The 22271-nt window shown below is 30.5% G+C and overlaps 6 protein-coding genes across 8 annotated transcripts; 3 read left to right on the top strand and 3 right to left on the bottom strand.

Moving 5' to 3' along the window:
* Positions 1-606: 606 nt before the first annotated feature.
* Positions 607-8190, bottom strand: LOC145936566 (exportin-4). Of its 2 annotated transcripts, none has more exons than XM_083038833.1 (13): positions 8112-8190; positions 7964-8015; positions 6253-6642; positions 5881-6148; positions 5207-5661; positions 4849-5107; positions 4485-4741; positions 3958-4397; positions 2194-2477; positions 1917-2092; positions 1539-1831; positions 1027-1255; positions 607-946 (listed from the first exon to the last, which is right to left on the bottom strand). In XM_083038833.1, the coding sequence occupies exons 2-13, from the start codon at positions 8012-8014 to the stop codon at positions 659-661; spliced, it is 3390 nt and encodes a 1129-aa protein (XP_082894959.1). In that variant the 5' UTR covers position 8015; positions 8112-8190; the 3' UTR covers positions 607-658. The 2 variants fall into 2 exon arrangements, with proteins under 2 accessions (XP_082894959.1, XP_082894960.1); XM_083038834.1 differs by having other exon boundaries at positions 8108-8162.
* Positions 8191-9710: 1520 nt separating this feature from the next.
* Positions 9711-11033, top strand: LOC145936158 (uncharacterized). The gene is made up of 5 exons (XM_083038059.1): positions 9711-9871; positions 10221-10336; positions 10410-10528; positions 10642-10814; positions 10904-11033. Exons 1-5 carry the CDS (start codon positions 9833-9835, stop codon positions 10961-10963), a joined length of 507 nt encoding a protein of 168 aa, XP_082894185.1. The 5' UTR covers positions 9711-9832; the 3' UTR covers positions 10964-11033.
* Positions 11034-11462: 429 nt separating this feature from the next.
* On the top strand, positions 11463-13424 carry Frg1 (FSHD region gene 1). Its single transcript, XM_083038121.1, has 5 exons — positions 11463-11651; positions 11761-11837; positions 11915-12207; positions 12574-12773; positions 12965-13424. Exons 1-5 carry the CDS (start codon positions 11593-11595, stop codon positions 13110-13112), a joined length of 777 nt encoding a protein of 258 aa, XP_082894247.1. The 5' UTR covers positions 11463-11592; the 3' UTR covers positions 13113-13424.
* A 310-nt stretch (positions 13425-13734) lies between these two features.
* On the bottom strand, positions 13735-18027 carry Shc (SHC-adaptor protein). Of its 2 annotated transcripts, none has more exons than XM_083038119.1 (11): positions 17838-18027; positions 16794-16894; positions 16247-16317; positions 16106-16166; positions 15852-16025; positions 15502-15665; positions 15184-15416; positions 14922-15080; positions 14507-14634; positions 14311-14421; positions 13735-14083 (listed from the first exon to the last, which is right to left on the bottom strand). In XM_083038119.1, exons 1-11 carry the CDS (start codon positions 18010-18012, stop codon positions 13949-13951), a joined length of 1512 nt encoding a protein of 503 aa, XP_082894245.1. In that variant the 5' UTR covers positions 18013-18027; the 3' UTR covers positions 13735-13948. The 2 variants fall into 2 exon arrangements, with proteins under 2 accessions (XP_082894245.1, XP_082894246.1); XM_083038120.1 differs by having other exon boundaries at positions 17678-17943.
* A 373-nt stretch (positions 18028-18400) lies between these two features.
* Rack1 (Receptor of activated protein kinase C 1) lies at positions 18401-20582 on the top strand. Its single transcript, XM_083038002.1, has 5 exons — positions 18401-18631; positions 19115-19323; positions 19637-19843; positions 20040-20150; positions 20226-20582. Exons 1-5 carry the CDS (start codon positions 18523-18525, stop codon positions 20541-20543), a joined length of 954 nt encoding a protein of 317 aa, XP_082894128.1. The 5' UTR covers positions 18401-18522; the 3' UTR covers positions 20544-20582.
* On the bottom strand, positions 20573-22123 carry LOC145936105 (NFU1 iron-sulfur cluster scaffold homolog, mitochondrial). Its single transcript, XM_083038003.1, has 5 exons — positions 21877-22123; positions 21729-21803; positions 21189-21616; positions 21004-21107; positions 20573-20916 (listed from the first exon to the last, which is right to left on the bottom strand). The coding sequence occupies exons 1-5, from the start codon at positions 21951-21953 to the stop codon at positions 20698-20700; spliced, it is 903 nt and encodes a 300-aa protein (XP_082894129.1). The 5' UTR covers positions 21954-22123; the 3' UTR covers positions 20573-20697.
* Positions 22124-22271: the final 148 nt, after the last annotated feature.

The raw sequence follows: 22271 nt of genomic DNA on the forward strand, positions 1-22271 counted from the left end.
CTAAATTATATATAAATATATAAATAAATTTAATGTTAATTTAAGCATTTTGTGAAATGTTGAGAATCATAATCGCCAGATGTACACGAGGAGAACGATGATGCGGATCTGTACCAAGTATGTAAGTTCATGTATTTTGTTTGTAAGGTAAAAATACCACTAAACATCCACATTACAAAAAGAGATTTCGTTTAATCGTTTGCTATTGGAAACGTGCATCGACGCTGTAACTAGTATTTATTATAAATATATTATATATTATTATGGTTACTCGAATTTTTCGCTAGAGGCTCACTGTAAGTGGTAACGTGTAATAAATCGGTCAATAAAAAGCTTATATGCTTAATATAAGTCCTCTTCACAATATATTATCCATTCTGAGAGTGTTAAATATCTTTCGTCGCACGTTTGCGATTAATTGTTTTTGCAGTAGAAGTTTAAAAATGAACCGAGACAGATCTGTCACTGTGAAAGGAAAAAAAAAAAAACAATCTTTCGAAATTAGCTCGATATCTCAACCACTTTTGAAATAAAGAAAGGATGATTAAACGTGCGACGAAAATACGAGTTAATATCTCAGGACGATAATGTCTAAATCCACGTGTATATTGTTTAAATAGATCTTTTATTTTTTATATTTACATTTTTAATTTTTATTTTATTTAATCATCAAGAATCCCTGTACATTTATGATAAATTTGTCGAAATTATCCTGAAACTTTACTTTTTGAGTACGTTCGGTATTTAACTCTACATTCTCGGTTAATTCTACGAACGCGTTCGCTAATCTCTGTGCTACTTGTTGATCTGTTTGGATGGACAAAATATTTTGTACAATTTGTTGATATTGCTCCTGATAGCAACATATAAGATAATAAAGAGATATACTGGCGCTCGTTATAAAATCTAAATCCATTTGATGTGACAAAATGAGACTGATCAGTAACTGAAAAGTGAAATTTGATGTTTCAGATTTTACCTTAAAAAAAAAGAGACATTATATTCATATTGGTTTGAAAAACTCACATTCAAAAAGGGTGCCATTATGTCGTTGCGCGGTTGCCCTTTCGCAGTTTCCGCATAAATATGCTTGGCTAAGACTTGAATAATATCACAGCATAGGACAGCTACGTCATGGCCAAATGAGTATAAACCTAATTCCACCGATGCTAAAAGCTGCTGCAACAGTTTGATGGATAGGCCGCAAACTTTCTCAGAACATATATCGCATACGAAGGCTATCATTTTGAAATACCTAGGAAAAAAAGCAAATAATAATACACACAAAATATGTATATGCAAACATAATAAAGAGATATATAGAAGATAGAACGTGATATAGAGACGCCACAAAATAGATGGTAAACTTCCAAGTTTGAAATAATGTGCTCGAGTGTTTAATGAAATTTTTAAAAATATTTATAGCATTGTATGACTGTTTCAATTTAAATTGTTTGAAACTATTTAAAACTGTATCTAATATACTTCTTTTTTGCTGTGATATTTCTTACATTGCAATGTAAGTTAGTTTTACTTACTGTGTACACAACGATGGAAATTTTAATAAATCTATTGTCATGATAGGCATGATTATATTTAAGCCGTAAAAGAAAACGTCGGCAGGCATGGTAGATGGAGGCTGATCTTGCTCGGTATTATTAAAGTTAAGTGCGTCTTTGCTTAACAAATTAGTTAATAATTGCATGAGTAATAGAATATCCTGGAAACTGTCCTCTTCCGCGGTAGAATCTACAGTAAGCCGATTACTGTTGCAGCGAGCGTACGTCTGTATTGTTTGCAAACAAGTCTCATACACACGTGCACTATCAGCCTAAAATGATATCATAAATTAAGATTAAAACTACCCTAGTAAAGAGTTAATTATCAATTTATATAAATTAATGCACGCGACTTACCTCTGACAAAAACAATAAAATATTCCTTGTATATTCACAAAACAGCTCTAATATCAGCTGGACTATATTCTGATAATTATGATACAAGGACAATAATTTTGGAAGTTCAACTAATATAGGACAGGTATATCGATATACGGATTTTGTTGTCGAACCTTGCACACCTTGTACTATGCCTATTTAAATAACATGACATTTATACGCATCCAACTTTAAATAAAAAATATCATTAATTGCTTAAAAATTTAAACAAATATTTCTGTAATAAAGAAATTACCTATAAAGGATTCCAGTATATCTATGACTTGGATTTTAATCTCCTCTTGATGGTAAGATGACATAAAATTATCATTAGAAATTAATTGCGTACATCTGTTTTGCAAGGCTTCTATAGTTTGCGACCAATAGTACTGTTCTGTACTTGTATTTTGCACCACTGTACCGGCCTGTACTACCGCATGCATCAAACCTCTCTTGATAATCTGCGGAAAATCGTATTGTCCTCTCGTAGCTAACTCAATGATACACTTGAACTGTTCAGATTTCAATAAACAAGAGACTCTGAAATATAAATTAATTTTATATTTTAAATTACTTCTCCCCAAAAATATCGATATTACAACGATTACTTTAGTAGGTAAAAATTTAAATTTTCTGCAATATACAGCAAATGACTTTATACATATATGTCTCTATATGTACAGCATGTTATGTTGTATATTCTCTGCAAACACAATTCAACTTCAAAGGAATGAAAATTGCGAAATGTAAGACTGCATAAAGAACATTGATTTTGTTAAAGTAATCGTAAAAAAATGCATTTAAATTATATGATAATTTGTCTAGGGCACTTTTTATTTTTGTGAATACGAAATATGCACAATCGTTTTATATTGATTTAAAAAATGGTAATAGAGGGTAATATAGTAGAAATTAAAAAAAAACTTGTATGTCTGATTTTAAACGGAGCATTCTATAAATTTAGAAATTTATTAAATTTTTTAAGATTGATATTATTTGTGTGAAAAAAGATTGATGTCGAAGATTAATATAAAAAAAATAACTGCATTTGTAAATCCATGATTTATAGATTAATTTATAAAATTTAAAAGCGCTGATATAAGCAAGCAATAACATAATAAACGAAATTGATGTTTATACAATCTAATTAATAGCTTCAATTGACTAATTTCTATTATATATTCCATTCTATCTGAATAGAAAGAGATTGATGTTACATACACAAAATATATATATTCTATTCTTAGATATATCCTCCTCTTAAATATACAATGTAATATATAAAATACAAGGTGTTTATAAGATTTACATTATACTTCAGAGATATTATTTGATGAATGTTGAAAAGAACTTTCCTATCATTATCATCCGTCGTAATTTAAATACAATTATATATTTAACATTAAATGTTTTTTGACTCCTAGCGAGTTAAATTTTATCTCGGTATATAATACAAATAATAATATAATTTAATTCTCGAATTAATTACAAATAAACCTTAAAGTTTAAAAATTAGCTACTGAAGAATTTAAGATTCAAAATTTCAAAATTGTGAAAAACATGACAGTCTCTAATGAAATTTTTATTAAAATAAATAATTATATAGATTCATCAAAATATATACTGCTGACTTTGATATATGCAGATCTTATAATTAATGCACCTTGTATACGTGTGCTACTTTGGCCATATATATTTTCATTAAACAAATTTAATCTTATTATTTTCATGTAGTCATAATTTGTAATCAATCTTTGCCGCGCGAGAGCGGATGTATGTTGCACCTACCAGAAAACAAATGCCCCATATTTTTTTTCACAAAATATCATTCAGCAAAAATCTTAGCGAAATCCAAAATCCGTGGATTCCACCTGGAAGATTTTCCATTCTAGTTTCATTCAAATTCCATTAAGAATTTAATTTGTTAATTATTAATTTGCACGAAAAAGAGAGTATCGTTGTCCCTAAACAAATTATTAATACGATTATTGTACACATTTCACAAATGCGTTATACTTACTTTGGTGGCGACTCAACAAGAGCTATTAATAATTTTATAGTTTCCTTAATTAGAGCTGGTTCACTCTTAAAAGTGTTGATGTTGCAAATTATCTTGTCCAAAAGGAAATTCATCGTCCACAGTGCGCCTTGACTATCTACACCGAAAGCTTGCAAGATTATGGTGCTTATCTCGGAATAAAAAGCTTCAACTGGTAAAAGGTAGCTCTGCGACCACATGTGTAAAAACCATATTATCGTGCTGCTCAATTCAGGACTGAGCACATTCTCCGCATGTATCGATATGACGGTTTTCTCAAAGGCGCACAAGCGAAAAACGCCTGTGATTAATCGAATAACACGATCGATCGAGGTCGCGGGACTGTTTATATCCGACTGAACATTTTGCGAAGACACTAAAAACTCCAACGTCTGGTACACATCAACATTTCCCTCTCGAGACTGAAAAACGAAAGAGATATATTACACTTTTGTCTCTAATTTAAAAATGTAAAAAAAAAAAAAAATTTGTGATCAACTCTTACAAACCTGATCCATACTGCATTGCCTAATTTCCAGAGGTATTAATGCAGTTTCACTCTCCGCTTCCATACAAAGGACATGTCCCGCTATTAAAACGAGCCAATGCAAATCTTCGTACAATTCATTCATAGAAGCAGGTTGAGGTGAAGGTTCATTTAGTGCTACCAGTACATTTAAATTATCGCGTAATTTATGTATCCGATCTTCGAGTAATTCCGCTAATATAAGTAAAGAGTGATTTGGCACTTGTCTACCGAAGTTTCCTACAATTATATCAAACATTACATTATTATTACAGATCTGCATAATAAAATATATTTTTAATTAGCACATATTGCATAATACACAAATAATTTCCAAAAGTATTTACCAATTATTTGTAACTGCTTCTTATATTTAACTTTATCATCTTCTTCCATATCTACTATTTCTTCATTAATATTTTTACTACTGATACCTCTCACACCATCAGGAGGTGACAAGTGACATCGCAGATATATATTAAATATCTGAATAGAGCTTTGCTTACAAAAACCTGGCAATAATAAGTTTGGCTTAGATAAAATACATATCCATGTCTCAAATATACGTTCCATAGCCTCCATATATAAGCAATCATCAGCACATGTCTGCAAATAATACATATATTAAACATTTTTTAAATCTTGACCATTAAAAAATTCCGAGCATTATTCTGAATCATTATATGTATATGCAATAATTATTACCAATTCTTCTTGTGCGGCACCTTCTATGAATAAGCACGTTAACCTCGTCATTTCTTCCATAAATGACTTCAATAAATCTTGAGGAAGGGAATTTAATGAGCTATTAAAGTAACAATTAATCTTCTTTATAATATTAGTAATTCCACTTGCTTCTTGATCAATAATATCGATACTTGATATAAGTTTTAAAAATCGTTGCATGTAATTTGTCAGATATTGCAGTTTTATTTCCTCTGTGGTCAGGATTCTACCATGTAAACTTGCTAATTGCACCAGACAATTCATAGCATGATGAGCTAGTTGCAGATTGCTGCGTACTTTCCAATACAATGTAAAAAATAGGTCTAATACTGCTGGGTCTAGTATTACATCTTGCCATTGTGAATGTAATCTCAGTGGTGGGTTATTTCCGACGTCATAAATTGCAGTATGTATGTACAAAAATCTTTTAGGTAGTGCAATGGAGTTAAGGTACATCTAAGCAATTAATTTCTACATCTCACATTAAAAAGTAAATGAACTATCATCAGTTATTAGCTAATTGTAATTTCTAGATTTAATGTTAAATGTGAAATATGAGATGACTCAAGTATAATATCTAACATTTTCCATCTCTCTCCTTTTCTTTATCGTATTATATTAATACTAAATAGATTAATAATATAAAAGGATATAATGTGAATTAACAAATCCCCAAACAAGTACACTTTCCACAATCGAGAGTAAATGCTTTACAAGGGGTAATGTCGATTCTTCAAAGTCTTTTTTGACTAATTCATTGAGTACTTCGATACAAAGCTTGAAGATTTTTTTCATATCGCTCAGTTCAAACTGTTTCTTCTCTCTAAAATGAACCTCCCATGTCAAACATAAATTGGACGATTTAGCAGTTGTTGCATACTCTTGCAATATCGTAGATAAAATATTGCACCCCAAAATTCGCTGTAAATAAGGCAAATGAGAAATTAGTCCCTTTTCCTTTCCTTTTTTGCATGCTATATGAGAAATCAATTTTATTTTTTCTGTACTTATTTCAATGTATTTACCTTTGGCAAATCTTCATTTCTAATTAAAGATTCTATTTCATTTAATATTTGTCTTCTCTCTTGTCCAAAGTCATCCACACTACCTCTCTTGATTATTATTGCAATAACTTGAAGTATTCTTGCTCTAACGTATGGCGCTAAAGTAGGTTTGCTTATGACATAGTGTAACAAATATTGTCTCAATGAAGAAATGTCAGATTCTGATAGAGTAGGCCACTCTTGTATCAGAGCTGTCTTTATCAAACCAGCTGTCTCGAATAGTACGTAATCTACAGTACTTAATTCTAAAATTTGACGACACAGCTGATAAGGTAATCTTGTTTTTCGAAAATTCAAGAATACAGCTTCTGCAGATTGACGTTGTTCTGCCGAAATTAGGTTTGGAGGTGCCTAAATATAAAATAAATAAATAAATTTTATTCACATTTTGTGTCCTGAAATTTGGACAAATAAAAATAACAAAGAAAAAATACTATAGCCGGAGAAATATTAAACAAGTTTGTAGTTATATTTAAATACATTAATGTTGCAAAATATTGCAAATGTAAAAGAGTTTCCTCATAATTTTTGTGAAATTTATAATATGGCTATTATCACAATCACACATAGAATTAGATTAAACAATCTGTCTAGCACAGATTATAACTTTTATAAAATATTACAAATTAAATAGAATATATATAATTAAGAAGTAATTTTATATATATATATATATATATATATATATATATATATATATACACAAGACTTATATATAGACACTGAAATATACTTGTATTTATATGAGTTAAACGTTAAACAGATAATTTATTAAATATCTACAGTTTTCTTTTGACAATTTATTTTTGCTGTTTACTGCTGTTCTATTTCATTATATATGTGTGACAATTTTGAATGTTACTAAATTGAAGAAAACACTATGTACTGCTTTAGTAATTAATAAGTTCTTTTTTTATAGAATAAATTATACTTCTGTGAAATTGTAAATATAAGAAATTACATAACATAAGAGTCAAATACAATTGATTTTTTTGCTTTGTCTCGCATGGCATACATGTGTATCATTGACTTATGTATGCATCTATTGAGTCTTACAAAGCTTTTAAAACAGCTTAAATCAGTACTTTACTTTCTTTCTCTTTTCTGTTAAAAAATATCTAAAATAGGTCAAGACACAGAGATCTTAACCCCCAAAATATCTTGTAAATATAAATAATTTTAGATACAAAAAGAAATAAAGAAGAAATAGAGAGCAATGTTTCTTGCTAATAAATTGTAGTTCTATATATAATATAAATTTGCATTTATACTTAACATTATATATTTATTAGACACTATATTCGTTATAAATTTCACATAAGAATCAACGAGCAATATATTCTTTTTTTTAGATAAAAATGTTGAACGAGCATTTTTGTTTCTTTTTGTTTTTAAAGAGTGCTTTCAATAAAAGTTATCTAGCTCACATCTTGATATTGGGTTTGTTCTTTATCGCTGCACTGGTGAATAGTGCAGTAAATTAGAGTGAAACAAAATATATTTGTCTCACTTTAACTTATTGCACCAGTGTACCCTAGTTCATCGGTGCAGCGATAAAAAACGAAGCCCTTGATTGACTTGGAAAGTTGTTTATACTTCCCGAGAGAATCGTGCGCGTAGGGTTATAACAATCCATTTATGAAAGGAAGAAAATTTGATAAGTTGGACTCACCAAAACGACTTGCGCCGCGGCTTCTAACTCCCTCAGCACTTCCTGTGCCATTCTAGATCAGATATATTTATTTTCTTAATTCAATTAATTGAAGATAAACACGGACAATACTATATATTTATATAAAAAATGTTTCACAACTACCTACACCTCTCAGCGTCGCATCTGAAGTTGAAGATGTGTCTGACGGTCTTCCTTATTCCCCACCATGGTGGTAAGAAATAACAGGAGGGAGGATATACCCCCCTTGCCTGGCAAACAGACGTAAGGGGGGAACACTAAGCGCCATATTGGTGTGGCTTATCGAAGCGCGACATTTGAAATAGTGATGAAAGCACACACAAAAAAAGGAAAAATTCATAAATAATATTTATAAATATGATATATATATATATATATTGTATGTATAATAGTAATATATATATTGTGCTATGCCATATAAGGCTTGTTTTCTATTCCTGCACTGGCTGAACTGTGCACACTGGTGCAATAAGTTAGAGTGAGACAAAATATACTTTATTGTCTCATTCTAACTTATTGCATCAGTTCAGGAATAGAAAACAAGCCTATTGTAAGCGAATCTGTATGTATTTAGTAGCATGGGCATTTTATTTTATAATATTTTATAACTTTTATATCTTTTTAAAACAAAATTAATGTGAGATCCGATTTATTCGCCAAACGTGTTTCTTACTTACTTGGTTCAGTTAGGTTAGATAAGATGAAAAAAAATACAAAACGCCATATTACTGTGGCCAACCAATCACATTTGATGTTACCCCCCCCCCCTACTTAAAAGGCTTTACACTCCCTCCTGTTATTTCTTACCTCCATGTTCCCCACCATGTACGATTTGTTAATCCACGAAACGTAAGAAATGACTAGACGGACCAACTAACTCCAAGAATGAGCACCAAGGATGAGGCTCTTCTTCTTCTTCTTATCTATATGGCTGGTTAGGCTTCCTAGGGAATTTGCCTATACGCCAATAAACGTTGAAAGACCCTATCAGGTCTGTTTTTAAATGATTATTGCTGTCTGTTGAAAGTTATACAAGGATTTATATATTTTCAGATTATTGGAGAAAACCAGGTTATGAATGTCCAAGTCGACTCCAGGTAAAATACGTTTAATGGAAGAGATGAGATTTCCGGAATGATCTGAAAATTTTGGACAGTGAAAGAACGTATGATTTAAATCTTGTGAGGGATGACCACATTCACATGCCGGGGCAGAAATTATATTTTTTTAAGGATGAGGCTCGAATTTCCACGCAGAGCCACAGTATATCCAGTAGCGCAACTCTCTCGATTTTGTGTTGGCCAAAATGGAGTGCGCATGCGCGAAGTAAGCGAGTTGCCCAGTAGTGCCATCTGAACTTCTCTCTCACTCACTCTTACTTGTTTCGGTCTCTCTCAGTCTCATTTAAATGCCTCAACACATTTAAATGCTCTCTTCAAATGTTTATGTGTACATTTGATGGCAGAAATTGGCGACAATAGTTAGAGAGAGAACAAACAAGAGTGAGCGAGAGAAAAGTTCGGATGGCATTACTGGGCAACTCGCTTATCTCGCGCATGCGCACTCCATTTTGGCAACACTAACTTCAAAGGCGCCGACAGAGAGTTGCGCTACTGGATATACTGTGGCAGAGCCCTGTGATTGGCCAATCGCGTCCAATGTCTAGGGATGAGCTTAAATTTTGCACCGCGCATGCGCGGAATTTTTTTCACTCCAGCTGATTCCCGCCAACAGCTCAACACAGCTGTTCGTTTATACAATTCGTAAATAAGATACGCATTTGAGCTTGGTGCGTTGATTAAACGATATCTTTCCAGATTCTCTCTTGGATTATTGAAATCGGATAAGATGGAATCAGTTACTAATATCGGGACGATTACTCCTAAAGTTAGTATATATTTTTGTTCCTTTCACATTTTAGAAATTTAAGAAATGCATTTACGATGCTGCAACGTAATTTCACGTATAAGCTTCGTAAAATTATTTTTAAAAAATATTTGATAATAATTTGTAAATTTAGAAGAAAATGTGCATACATGTATTATTGTATATGATATATATGCATATACTGCATTAAATAGGAAATAATATTATACAGCGATGAAAAACATAGAAAGGAGAGGATATTAATGCAAACATATAAATAAAAAAATGGATAAAGTAGCTTACAAATGGGCTTTGGTAATAAGTTGTTCGTGTCTTATATTTCTTTATTTTTTTCTCTTTAATAAAATAGGAGAAGGTCAGAAAACCTTTGCAAGTATTGCAACCAGCAGCCACTGACAAGGAAACATTAGTTGGAGCCGATAGAATTCTTAGATCTGTTCAACAATCAAAAGACAAAACAAAAGGGTGAGTTACTTTAAGAAAATTGTATTGTAGAAAATAATTTAAAGAAATGGATACTGATCTATTTATATATTAGGGATGTGACAAAAACGAAAAAGGGTGCTCCTAAATACAAGAAAGTGACAAGCAAAAATAAAGCTATTCAGACTGCACGAGAAGAGAAGATAATAATTGAAGCTGAGGATTTAACTACAGGTATGCTCGAAATATATTTTTCTCTTTACTTTTCTCTGTATATATTTCTCTATACAGATTGCAAAAATATAATGAAAGAAAGTTTCTCAAAGTATTTATTTCATCTGATTCAGGCAATCCTAGTGAAAACTATTGGCAAGTCTTGGCTGAAAAGCGAAAAACGGCACTTGTGAATACTTTAGAGGAAAATAAAGAACTCTTACAACGCATTGAAAAGTTAGAAGAAGAAAATCGTATATATAAAGAAATGTTGGATGAAACAAGAACATTAATTGAAGTACTGCAGGTAATATTGTCTATACATTGTATACTGATTTAGCATCAGTTACTCTAAATGTTACATATTATGTAGTTACATATTATATTTTATTGCAGGAGGAGATTGAAAATAATAGAGACGATATAAATAATTCGTTAGATGACAGTGTTCTTTAATTTGAACTAGCTCTTTGGATTTCTTAATTAAAAATTATGAGAGAAGAGAACGATATACTTTAATATAATTTTATACCGATAATATTTATTAAAAGTATTGATTTTTTATATAGCATCTTATTTTTTAACCATCCAGTTCCTATTGCAACTATTTGGCATTTGATTTGAAGTAATGTAGATAAATTATGCATAAATAATCGATTTTTGATTAAAATTTTTTTGTCTTATTTGGTAAATAAGACAAATATTACTTTATGTAGATTTAGATTTTCGAATGCAATTCTGAATTAAATGTGAACTAATAAATTTAATAGGACTGCCTGCTGTGTAGTTATATGTGTAGTGTATTTTCAAGATTATTTGTTTTCCAACGAGAAACGATAACGTCACGCAATTGGCTGTTGAATAGGGAAATTTTCGGTACTTCAGAAATTCCCTATTCGATAACCAATTGCGTGGCATTACGTCATCTCATGTTTTCTTCCTTGATAATGCATTTTAGCTTTAGCAGGTTAGTTTAGAAATATCCAGAACGAAAAGAAACGTACGGTATACTCTTTTTAATTTTTTTGGCATAAAAATACTTATTGCAATTGATACAACAATTTGGAAGATTGAGAAATAGTAAAATGTCAGAATACGACAAAGTGAGAACAGGAAAGTTAATATTGAAAGGTGAAAAATCAAGGTATTAAAAAATTTGCACTTTCTTCCTTTTTGTTCAAGAAATTTATTTGAAAAATATATTTTTCTTATTTTCTCTCTCATTTTTTGCTAAATATCTATCATTATTTCAGACCAAAAAAACGAAAATCTAAGACTCAAGAAAAAGAACAGGATGTAACAATAGAGGATAAGGACACTATTACTCATGGTATTTATTTTATTTTTTTAATTATATATAACAAAATGAAAAGCATTTTCTTATATAAATGATAATTTATGTTATAGGAGGATGGTGGAAGGTTAAGAATATGCTCGAAATCACAGGAACAGTAGCTATAGAAATTGGAAATCAAACTTATATGAAAGCACTTGATAATGGACTATTTACTCTTGGTGCACCACATGCCGAAGGAGAAGGCCCATCGCCGGAGGAAATCTTAACAGCATTTCCCATAAGCGAGGCTAAGCTTGCTTTGAAATCAGGTTATGGCAAATATCTTGGTGTTGATAAAAAAGGCATTGTTGTTGGACGAAATGATGCAGTAGGTTCGATTGAGCAGTGGGAACCAATTTTCCAGGTAATTTATATAATACATATATGTTAGTATTTATAGAAATTATTTTGCATTTTTCTTGTGCTTTTTATATTATTTTTCTGCAAACATAACAAAATTTTTATGGAATTTATATATCATCTTTGATTTTTGTATATTCATTCTGTATACTATTTATTAAGTAGAAAATTAAAAATTTATTAAATAAAAATGTATAGTTTTAATATTGCAGTTTTATATAATTTTAATATATTTGTTTTTAATTAATAATGTACAAAAAATAAGCACAAATGAGTTTATATTATTTGCATAAAAATTTTCTTACTAAATGCATATGGGAATATTTATTTATGAAGTTTTAAATATATTATTAATTACATTGTCTTTCAGGATGGCAAACTTGCTATATTAAATAATACAGGATGTTTCATATCAGTTACAAATGATGATGACATAATTTGTCAGAATAGAACAGCTGGTCCATCAGAGTTCCTTTTTATAAGAAGTATAACACAACGTTCTCAAAGTCCTAGCAAGGATATTCCAAAGGAAGAACAAGGTTCACTCGCGGATGTTGAAGTAAATTATGTGTAAGTATGAAATTTGTGATTAATAATAGTATAATAATATATTAAGGAATAGCTATTTAAATTCAAATTTATTATTACATTTACATTATGCATTAATGTCTTGATATTTAAAACTGCCATCTTTTTTATCCTATTTCTAACAAAATCTTTGAAAGTATATTTTCTAATATTAATGATATTTTATTTCACAGACGAAAGTTTCAAAAGTTTCAAGATAAGAAGTTAAGAATAAATAAGTCTGATCGTTCTGAATTAGAAAAAGCGAAAACAGAAGGAAATTTACATGAAACTCTGTTAGATAGAAGAAGTAAAATGAAAGCTGACCGTTACTGTAAATAAATTAAATTTTAACGGTATGACAACTTGTCTTGTTTAATTATTTGTTAATATAAAATACATAATTTTTTAAGATATAAATATTTTATTAAATATAATTTTTTTTATATTTTAAAAAGTATAAAAAAGTTTCTTTATATAATATAAAATACTAATTTTGAGCCTTTTGTGATATGTACGTACATGAAAAGTGCAAATCTTTAATAGGCTTATTAAAACATAATATCTATGTATTTTATACTACAAAAATGGATTTTTCAGTGTATGTATATTTCTTCAACATTAAGAATGTAAATTAATGAAATAAAAAAACAATGGGAACATACTGCATGAAATTATATTTATTGTAGTTATTTCTGTATGAGATTCCAATCACACACACAATGTGTTTAATATAAAAAGCATATTGATATACATCTAAAATATCGTAAGATATATAAAATTTTCTTATAAATATATATGTATGGCTCTTATATGTAAATCGAAAATATATCACAAAAAACCAAAGAATAATATTTTATACGACAAATCGGAATGTGCTTGATTCAGATAAATTATAGAAATTATATACTATAATTACTTTGGCTGGATTGGCACATTTTATAAGGATTCACAGAGAGACAAATATTCATAAATCGTCTATTCATGTACAATAAAAAGATACTACAAACAATATACATATATACCTATATATGTTTTGTGTGAAGTGACTGATTTTAAAAATATCGCACGCGTGCGCGCGAAAACTAGACTTGCCAAAGATTCCCACATGCAGATATGCAAAATAACTTTAGAAAATCTTTGCCAAGTCTATGCTTAATTATTCGTTATTACAAAAATTAATAATTTGTATGCCTGGGAATAGGATAACGCAGTACTAGAACACTATCAGCAGATATGATAGGCAATACATTGTCACAGTGATGATTCACTAAATGACTTACACTATCAAATACCCGATCTTTTGTGCGTACCTATAAGCAAAAATTTGTATTATTTTTTGTATGTGTTTATTATTTATTAAAATTTTATTAAACTATTAAACTATGCATTTAAAGATATATATAATAAAAAATATTTAAATAAATCAAAATTTATATAATAGAAAAATATTTTAGAAAATATCAATTATATACACAACAGCTTTAAATTGCACTAATATCATTCTTAGTATATGTAAATTTTACTTTGCGATACTTACAACACCTTCAGGATCAATTAACAATAAATGTTTTGGGGTACCATTATTCATACCGGTTAAAACATATTGACCAGGAGAACCTTGTGATTCTCGAACCAGAAAATCACCATCCTTAAATAATAAAAAAACAAAGATAATTTTATATTAAATAATAAATAATCTTTATATATATCTATACAATGGCAAATATATTTACCCTAGTAAGCATAGATTCCGCTTCGGAGCGACTAACACTTCCATGAAACCATATTTCTTGCTTCAATTGCTGTTTTTGTGATCGGGGACTTAGTCTATTCATATCCGATATTGCAGAACTGAAGGGCTCTAAAATTCGTAAATAAAGTGAGAGTTTGGTGTAAGTAATAAATTATGCACAAATAGAAATTAAGATTGTTAAAAACAGATCTTTGATATAAAATTAGAAAATTTTTTCATATAAAAAAATATGCTTAAAATCTTAATATGCGCGAAACGACATAAAGAAATAAAAAATTGTAAAAAATCAGAATTACCCTATAATGCGTCAATATTATTTTGTGAAAACTTTATGATCAACTTGATGATACATTATGAAATTACATTAAGAGCAAAAGATAATAAATGATTCTTACGCATATCAAAAACATCAAAAAGAGATGCTGGATCACGATGATTATCTCTGTTTGCAGCTATGACACTATCATTAACATAATTGTGTTCAGGCATTGTATTTAGATTTGTTGATGAAGATACAGTACCATCCGAGTTCAAGTCGATTAGATTTCCAGTTTCTGTGGTGAAAATGATGAAAATAAAAGATTAAAAAATTAAATTCTATATAAATTTTAGTACAAAATAATTTGTGTCAAAAAATCATTTTATAAAAAATATTGCCTGCCAACTCCTGGTGTTGTCTATCAGTGGCAGGTGAAAATAAATTCATCGCGGTATTTTGTACTTGAATGCTGTACGCTGGTGTATGATTTTGATGATGCTTCAAATTAGGCAGTGTGGACGCTGTAGTAGGCAAAGGTGGTACTGGTGGCGGGCCAATGTCAGGTGGTACTTTGCCTGGTAGATCATTGTAATAATCTCTATCTGCTTCCCGGACTCCATTTAGAACAGGGCTATAAGCAATTATATCAAATGATTAAACAAATGAGGATTATCGTAACTTTAACTTCATATAAATACATTTTTACAGAAACTTACTGCAGAGAACTTGGCTTTGTGAGAAACTCTTTGAACCTAAGCTCGAACGCTTGTCCAATAGTGGATATAACATCCTGTGCTAAACCGCCTGCGCATTCAAGCACATAACATGCACGCCATTCTTGCATATTTTTAGCAACATATGCAACAAAATCCAATATTTCCTGTTATATACATTATAAAATTTAATTTTAAACAGACACAAAGCGAAAAATATAGTAATTATTTATATATATAATATATATATATATATATATATATATATATATATAATAACTGTATTGATTATTATTGAGATGTCCATGAGATTCTGAAATATGTGAAGAACAATACAAATATATGTTATTTACCGTATCACCACCTGAAGCAAAAGATATGCGTGGCATGTCATGTTTAGCAATAATATGTCCATTTTCGATATTTGTTAAGGATAAACTGCAACTGCTGATAGTTAAATTAACACTAGCAGCAGTGTGCTCCATACGAGGTTTATCTGCTATGGCTCTTAACACTTTTCTATCGACCTGAAGTTGAGAAACTTGATAAAAATAATGTTAAATATAGCTATCTATAAATATAATAATCTCTATGAGCGATATAGTACCCTTCTCTTTTTATCAGCAGATTTTAATCCTGCAGCTTCACAAACTCTGTTTATACATTCCCTAGAAATAAAAGTAAAAAATTATGTTATATGTTTGAAATATATCTGATAGTGTAAAAACTATATAGTCTGACAACTTACTTAGCTACACACGAGCGTGTTTCAAAATCTAAGCTTTTCATAGATGTATACACTTCCAGACATCCTATGTACTGTAATTTTTATACGAAGAAAAATTAGAATATTTTTAATGATAGAAGAAAAAAATTAATACAATTTAAGTTGCATCAAAATAGTTTTTTTTCTTTCCAGATTTTTATTCTATTAGATATTAGAGAATCTTTTATGTTTTATTTCTAAGATACAAGTATTTAATATATTAAAGAGAAAGAAGAAGGGACAATAAAAAGTCTCTCAAAAATTAAATCAACTTTGAACAATGTCCTCCATCTTCACATTATTGTTTTTTAATTATTGGATGCACTTTGACCTTTTTATTATATTTTTTTTTATAACACTTAGATACAATTCAAAAATGCTAAAAAAGGATATTATAAAGTTGAGACTTATAAATGCAAAATTTATCATAAAACAATTATTCTGATCTCATTTGATGTACATGAAAAAGATAAAAAAATAGAAATTGGAATATCTTGATATATTTTAAACAAGATAATAAATAACATACCTTCACTGTATAGGTGATTCCCTCCTTACTTACTAAATGATCTGGATGTAACCAGCCCCTAGCTGGTTTACTTATAAAACTGCTACCTCCTGCAGCCATTGCTAAATTAATACACATACAAATGTTATCAGTATATATATATATATATATATATAAACATTTTGTAAAGTATACATATAACAAATTCACTATGTATATATAAATATTTGCAGCATATTTTATCAGAAATAGAGCTTAATCATTTATAAACAGAAAAAATATATTTAGAAAAAATATACACTCAATTTTTTTATAGTAAAAATCATATGACCAAATTAATTAAGTACATAAGGCATTAGTCATCAAATTTTGCATTAAAAAAACTTTTTTTAAATGTTCTTCAATTTAATATATATATATATATATATATATATATATATATAAACATTTTGTAAAGTATACATATAACAAATTCACTATGTATATATAAATATTTGCAGCATATTTTATCAGAAATAGAGCTTAATCATTTATAAACAGAAAAAATATATTTAGAAAAAATATACACTCAATTTTTTTATAGTAAAAATCATATGACCAAATTAATTAAGTACATAAGGCATTAGTCATCAAATTTTGCATTAAAATAACTTTTTTTAAATGTTCTTCACTTTAATATATATATATATATATATATATATATATATATATATAATCAAAAGCAAACAAAAAATCTTCTTTAATTATATTACGACCCGAAAATTAACACAGGGCAAAAAACCATATGTGCACAATTTTCCTTGTTATAATTATAAATCACGCCCAAAATGCCATGACTTTTTCAAACTGTCAACGTCAGATCAGAATTCGTCCATATTAATATATTCTTGGATGTGAAATCATACCTAACGCGAACGATTACTGAGTCATTTATTAACGATTCGTCAACGAGACGTTGATCATTGCACGAAGAATCTTTGGTTAACTTTTGTCTTCGACTTGTCACCGATTATTCTGACGTCTATCGAGTTCATGAGTTGGATCATTGACGTATACTACGCATACCATAGGCGTAAACTGTCCTTCTACTACTACTCAATGGGATTCCACAGCCACAGAGCAACTGGACAGTCTGGACACAGGACACCATCCAACACCACACCATACACACATACACAATCCATAGAAAATATTTCAATCTGATTGGTTGACTCTGACACCAATCAGACTCAATCGCCATTAGACGAATTTTCTTTTTTTTATTTTTGGAAAAAATTAGACGTCTAATTAGATTAGATTTTTAGATTAGATTAGATTAGATTTTTCTGTAGAGAAAAAAAATATATAAACAGATAGCTTGCGAAAATTAATTATAAATGTGGAGCATGTAAATCAACCTTAGGCCGATATTACATTTGTCGTACGACAAACTTTTTAAGCTCATTGATTGGCTACAAAATAGAGACTTGAGAAATTTTCTATACTGCAGCCAATCAATGCGCTTAAAAAGTTTGTCGTACGACAAATGTAATATCGGCCTTAAGGGAAAGAAAGAAAGAAAGAACGCGTCATATTTTCGCAGGTGAGTGTCTCGTCTATACATATCGCGAACATTGACCAACCTCAGCCCACCTCAGCCGAGCGACAGCGGCGCGCCATTCGCTCTTTTTCGTTGAATGTTCGATTGATGCGGCTCGTACAGAAGAATCCGTTTCCATCCCAGAAATAACGTGTTCGAGAACGAGACGAGATGACCGAAACTCTGCAACTAAGAGGCACGCTTCGCGGCCACAATGGCTGGGTCACGCAAATCGCCACGAATCCGAAATATCCGGACATGATTCTGTCCTCCTCACGTGGTAGGTAAATCCGGAAACACAGACTTTCTTCCTCGTTCTTTCTTCACGTGGATCCAATCTTTTTGCAACTCGATAATACAATTTATTGTAATTGTATGATATCGCAAAATATGCCGAGCTTTAAGTAAAGGAGCAATTAATTTTTGTATATTTCATCTGTAGTATTCCATCTGTTCTCCTTGTAAATTATTCATTCCTTAGATAGAATCCTTAGATATCCTTAGATAGAATTCTTAACGTGGATCCAATCTTTTTGCAACTCGATAATACAATTTACCGTAATTGTATGATATCGCAAAATATGCTGAGCTTTAAGTAAAGGAGCAATTAATTTTTGTATATTTCATCTGTAGTATTCCATCTGTTCTCATTGTAAATTATTCATTTCTTAGATAGAATCCTTAGATATCCTTAGATAGAATTCTTAAACCGTAACCGAAGAGTAAGTGATAACTCGTTACTTATTTTCTTTTTCCATTCTAGACAAGACTTTGATAGTATGGAAGTTGACACGTGACGAAGCTAACTATGGTATACCGCAGAAGCGTCTTTACGGCCATTCGCATTTTATAAGCGACGTGGTTCTTTCATCTGACGGCAACTACGCGCTATCCGGTTCGTGGGATAAAACCTTGCGTCTTTGGGATCTGGCTGCAGGTCGTACAACCAGAAGATTTGAAGACCATACCAAGGTGTGATACTTCACTCTTCCGCGACGCATTTGTATGCATTTACTTCGTAATAAGGAGAAAGGAAATAATCCTTCATGTTACAAAATATTGTTTTGTAATATAAAGAATTTTTCTTTTATCTATCCTTGTTACAAGAGAAGTAATAATTCGACGAGGAATATAAAATGTACTGAAGCTTTTTTTTTTATTTTTTTATATATTGAAAGTAGAAGAAATAGACACTGATTAAATCAGTGATCGTAAGTATTGATATTAACAAAATTGATTTGATAATAGCTTTATTAATTTATTTTGAGTTTGTTTTTATCGATAGGATGTGTTGAGCGTTGCTTTCTCTGTGGACAATCGTCAAATTGTCTCTGGTTCGCGAGACAAGACAATTAAATTGTGGAATACATTAGCTGAATGTAAATACACCATTCAAGATGATGGACATTCAGATTGGGTCAGTTGCGTGCGCTTCTCTCCCAATCATGCAAACCCCATCATTGTTTCGGCAGGATGGGATCGTGTTGTTAAAGTAAGAATGAAACTTATATTTAGAAGATTAAATATAGATATATATACATAAAATATTTTATATGATGGATATTTTTATAATAATACACGATGTATCTATGAGTGTATGTGGATATGGGACTGATAATATATATGTTATATTTCTATGATTGTACATACAATATATATCTATTACTAATTTAACAACTTATTTACAGGTTTGGAATTTGACAAACTGCAGACTAAAGATCAATCATAGTGGTCATACAGGATATCTGAATACTGTTACAGTATCACCTGATGGATCGCTCTGTGCATCTGGTGGCAAAGTACATATTTCTTTATACTTATATTTGCTACAAACTTAAAACATGCAGATAAATTTATATTACTTTTATTTATAGGATTGCAAAGCCATGCTATGGGACTTGAACGACGGCAAACATCTCCACACTTTGGATCATAACGATATCATCACAGCATTGTGCTTCAGTCCTAATCGTTATTGGCTCTGCGCCGCGTTTGGACCATGGATCAAGATCTGGGATCTTGAGACTAAAGAAATGGTCGAGGAATTAAAACCTGAGGTTGTGTCGGCAACCAGTAAAGCGGAGCCTCCTCTGTGTCTGTCTCTCGCATGGTCCACCGATGGTCAGACACTGTTTGCAGGGTATTCTGACAATACTATTCGTGTCTGGCAAGTTTCTGTGTCTAGCAGATAAATACTTTATAATAAAAGTATAAAACGAAATATCAACAGATCACATGTCACTTTATTTATATATTTTAATTTATACATAATATACACGTGTCTACAATACAATACATAAATTTAAAAGATGATGTATAGATGCATCATCAACAACTATGATTTATCTATTTATCTTTACTCTTTCCTTCAAGCTTTTGTTCAAGTTTTTGGAATTCTTTCTCGGCAACTTTATCCGTCTCGTCTTCCACTTGCATAACTCCGAGTACTTCGGGTATATAAAATTTCATCATATTTTGTACGCCATTTCTTAACGTTATAGCCGAGCTTGGACAATTGGTACAGGAACCTTGCATCTTTAGTTTTAAAACACCTTCCTCGAATCCCTATTGAAGTGAGATAACTCATTACATTTATAGTTAGAATGCAAATATGTATATAAGATTTTTTAAAAATTTGAACAAAATACTTGCCATATATACAATGTCGCCGCCATCTTCTTGTACTATAGGTCGTATTCGTGTTTCTAATAATTCTTTTATCATTTGAACAATTTCGTCATCATCTGCATTAATTTCTATAAAAATTTAAGAAATAATTAAAAATTCTATTCTTCCTTGAATATTTTTATACAAAAATTAGACTATATGAACTTTACTTGTATCTGTAGCAGGTTCAGAGGTTTCATCCATGATTGGCAAATTACTCGCAAAGAAATCCATTACAGTTGCAAATATCTGCGGCTTTAATACTTTCCAGTCCATGTCCTCGTCGTCCACGTCGAGTCTTGTAACCGTGATAAAATCAGGTCCAAAAAATACCGCTTTCACTCCCTTAATACGAAATAATCTTTTAGCGAGTGACGAGCAATATGCATCTTTTACACTTGGAAAATCTTTTGTACATCCTTCTCCCAGTACTGGTATTCCCGGGATAAATTTTAAACTATTTGGATTTGGTGTGTCTTGTGTCTGAATAAACATATTACGTTTTTGTTGGCTAGATATAGAACTGTGTTTAGAAGATAATACACAAATTGATCTTTCACAGTCGCCATACCAGTGTCTGCGACCAAAGGGAAAAGTCCTGAAAATATTTGTATCTATAAACACATTGTTTTATCCAAAAAGATATGTAAATGCAGTATAGGTCAAATTAATTTTGTATACATAAAAAAAAGCAACAAGATAAGTCTTACGTGGAATATTCTTGTGCTGATAACATTCTACTGGTTACAGGTACGCAACGTTTTACAGAAAGTTTATTTGAGGCTCTGAAAAACGAAAATATTTATGAAGTTCGAGAGAAATATATATGTATATGTAATAAGATGTGTAATTATTTACTGTATGCATTGCTCATTCGCCAGAGTTTTATACAAAGCCGGTCGGCTTGTATGAATCGATTTAAAAATTTTATCCATTGTTCTTGACGTCTCTCTCTTTCAAATTATCAAAAATATTTCATTTTTTCAGCAATATATTTTTTGATTGGATTCTCGTCTATTGTAACACGCAATACACGCTTCGCCTATTTTAGGTTATCCGGCACAGTACGTCAGAAACAAACCAACTTCACAATGGCCGCGTTCAGCAGAAAAAGCAGCTTTCAACTGTTGTAAAATTCGTGAATCTGATTGGTGTATTCTCTTCATTTTAGTTGAACCTAAAGATGCCTTTTCATGCTGACGCTCGACGCTCATTTTTAGCGTCAAAAGACGTCACGTGACCAAAATTGACGA

The sequence above is a fragment of the Prenolepis imparis genome, unplaced genomic scaffold, assembly GCF_030444845.1.
Source record: "Prenolepis imparis isolate NDT839.2.m4 unplaced genomic scaffold, iyPreImpa1.0 SCAF_5, whole genome shotgun sequence".
NCBI classification, from domain to species: Eukaryota; Metazoa; Arthropoda; class Insecta; order Hymenoptera; family Formicidae; genus Prenolepis; species Prenolepis imparis.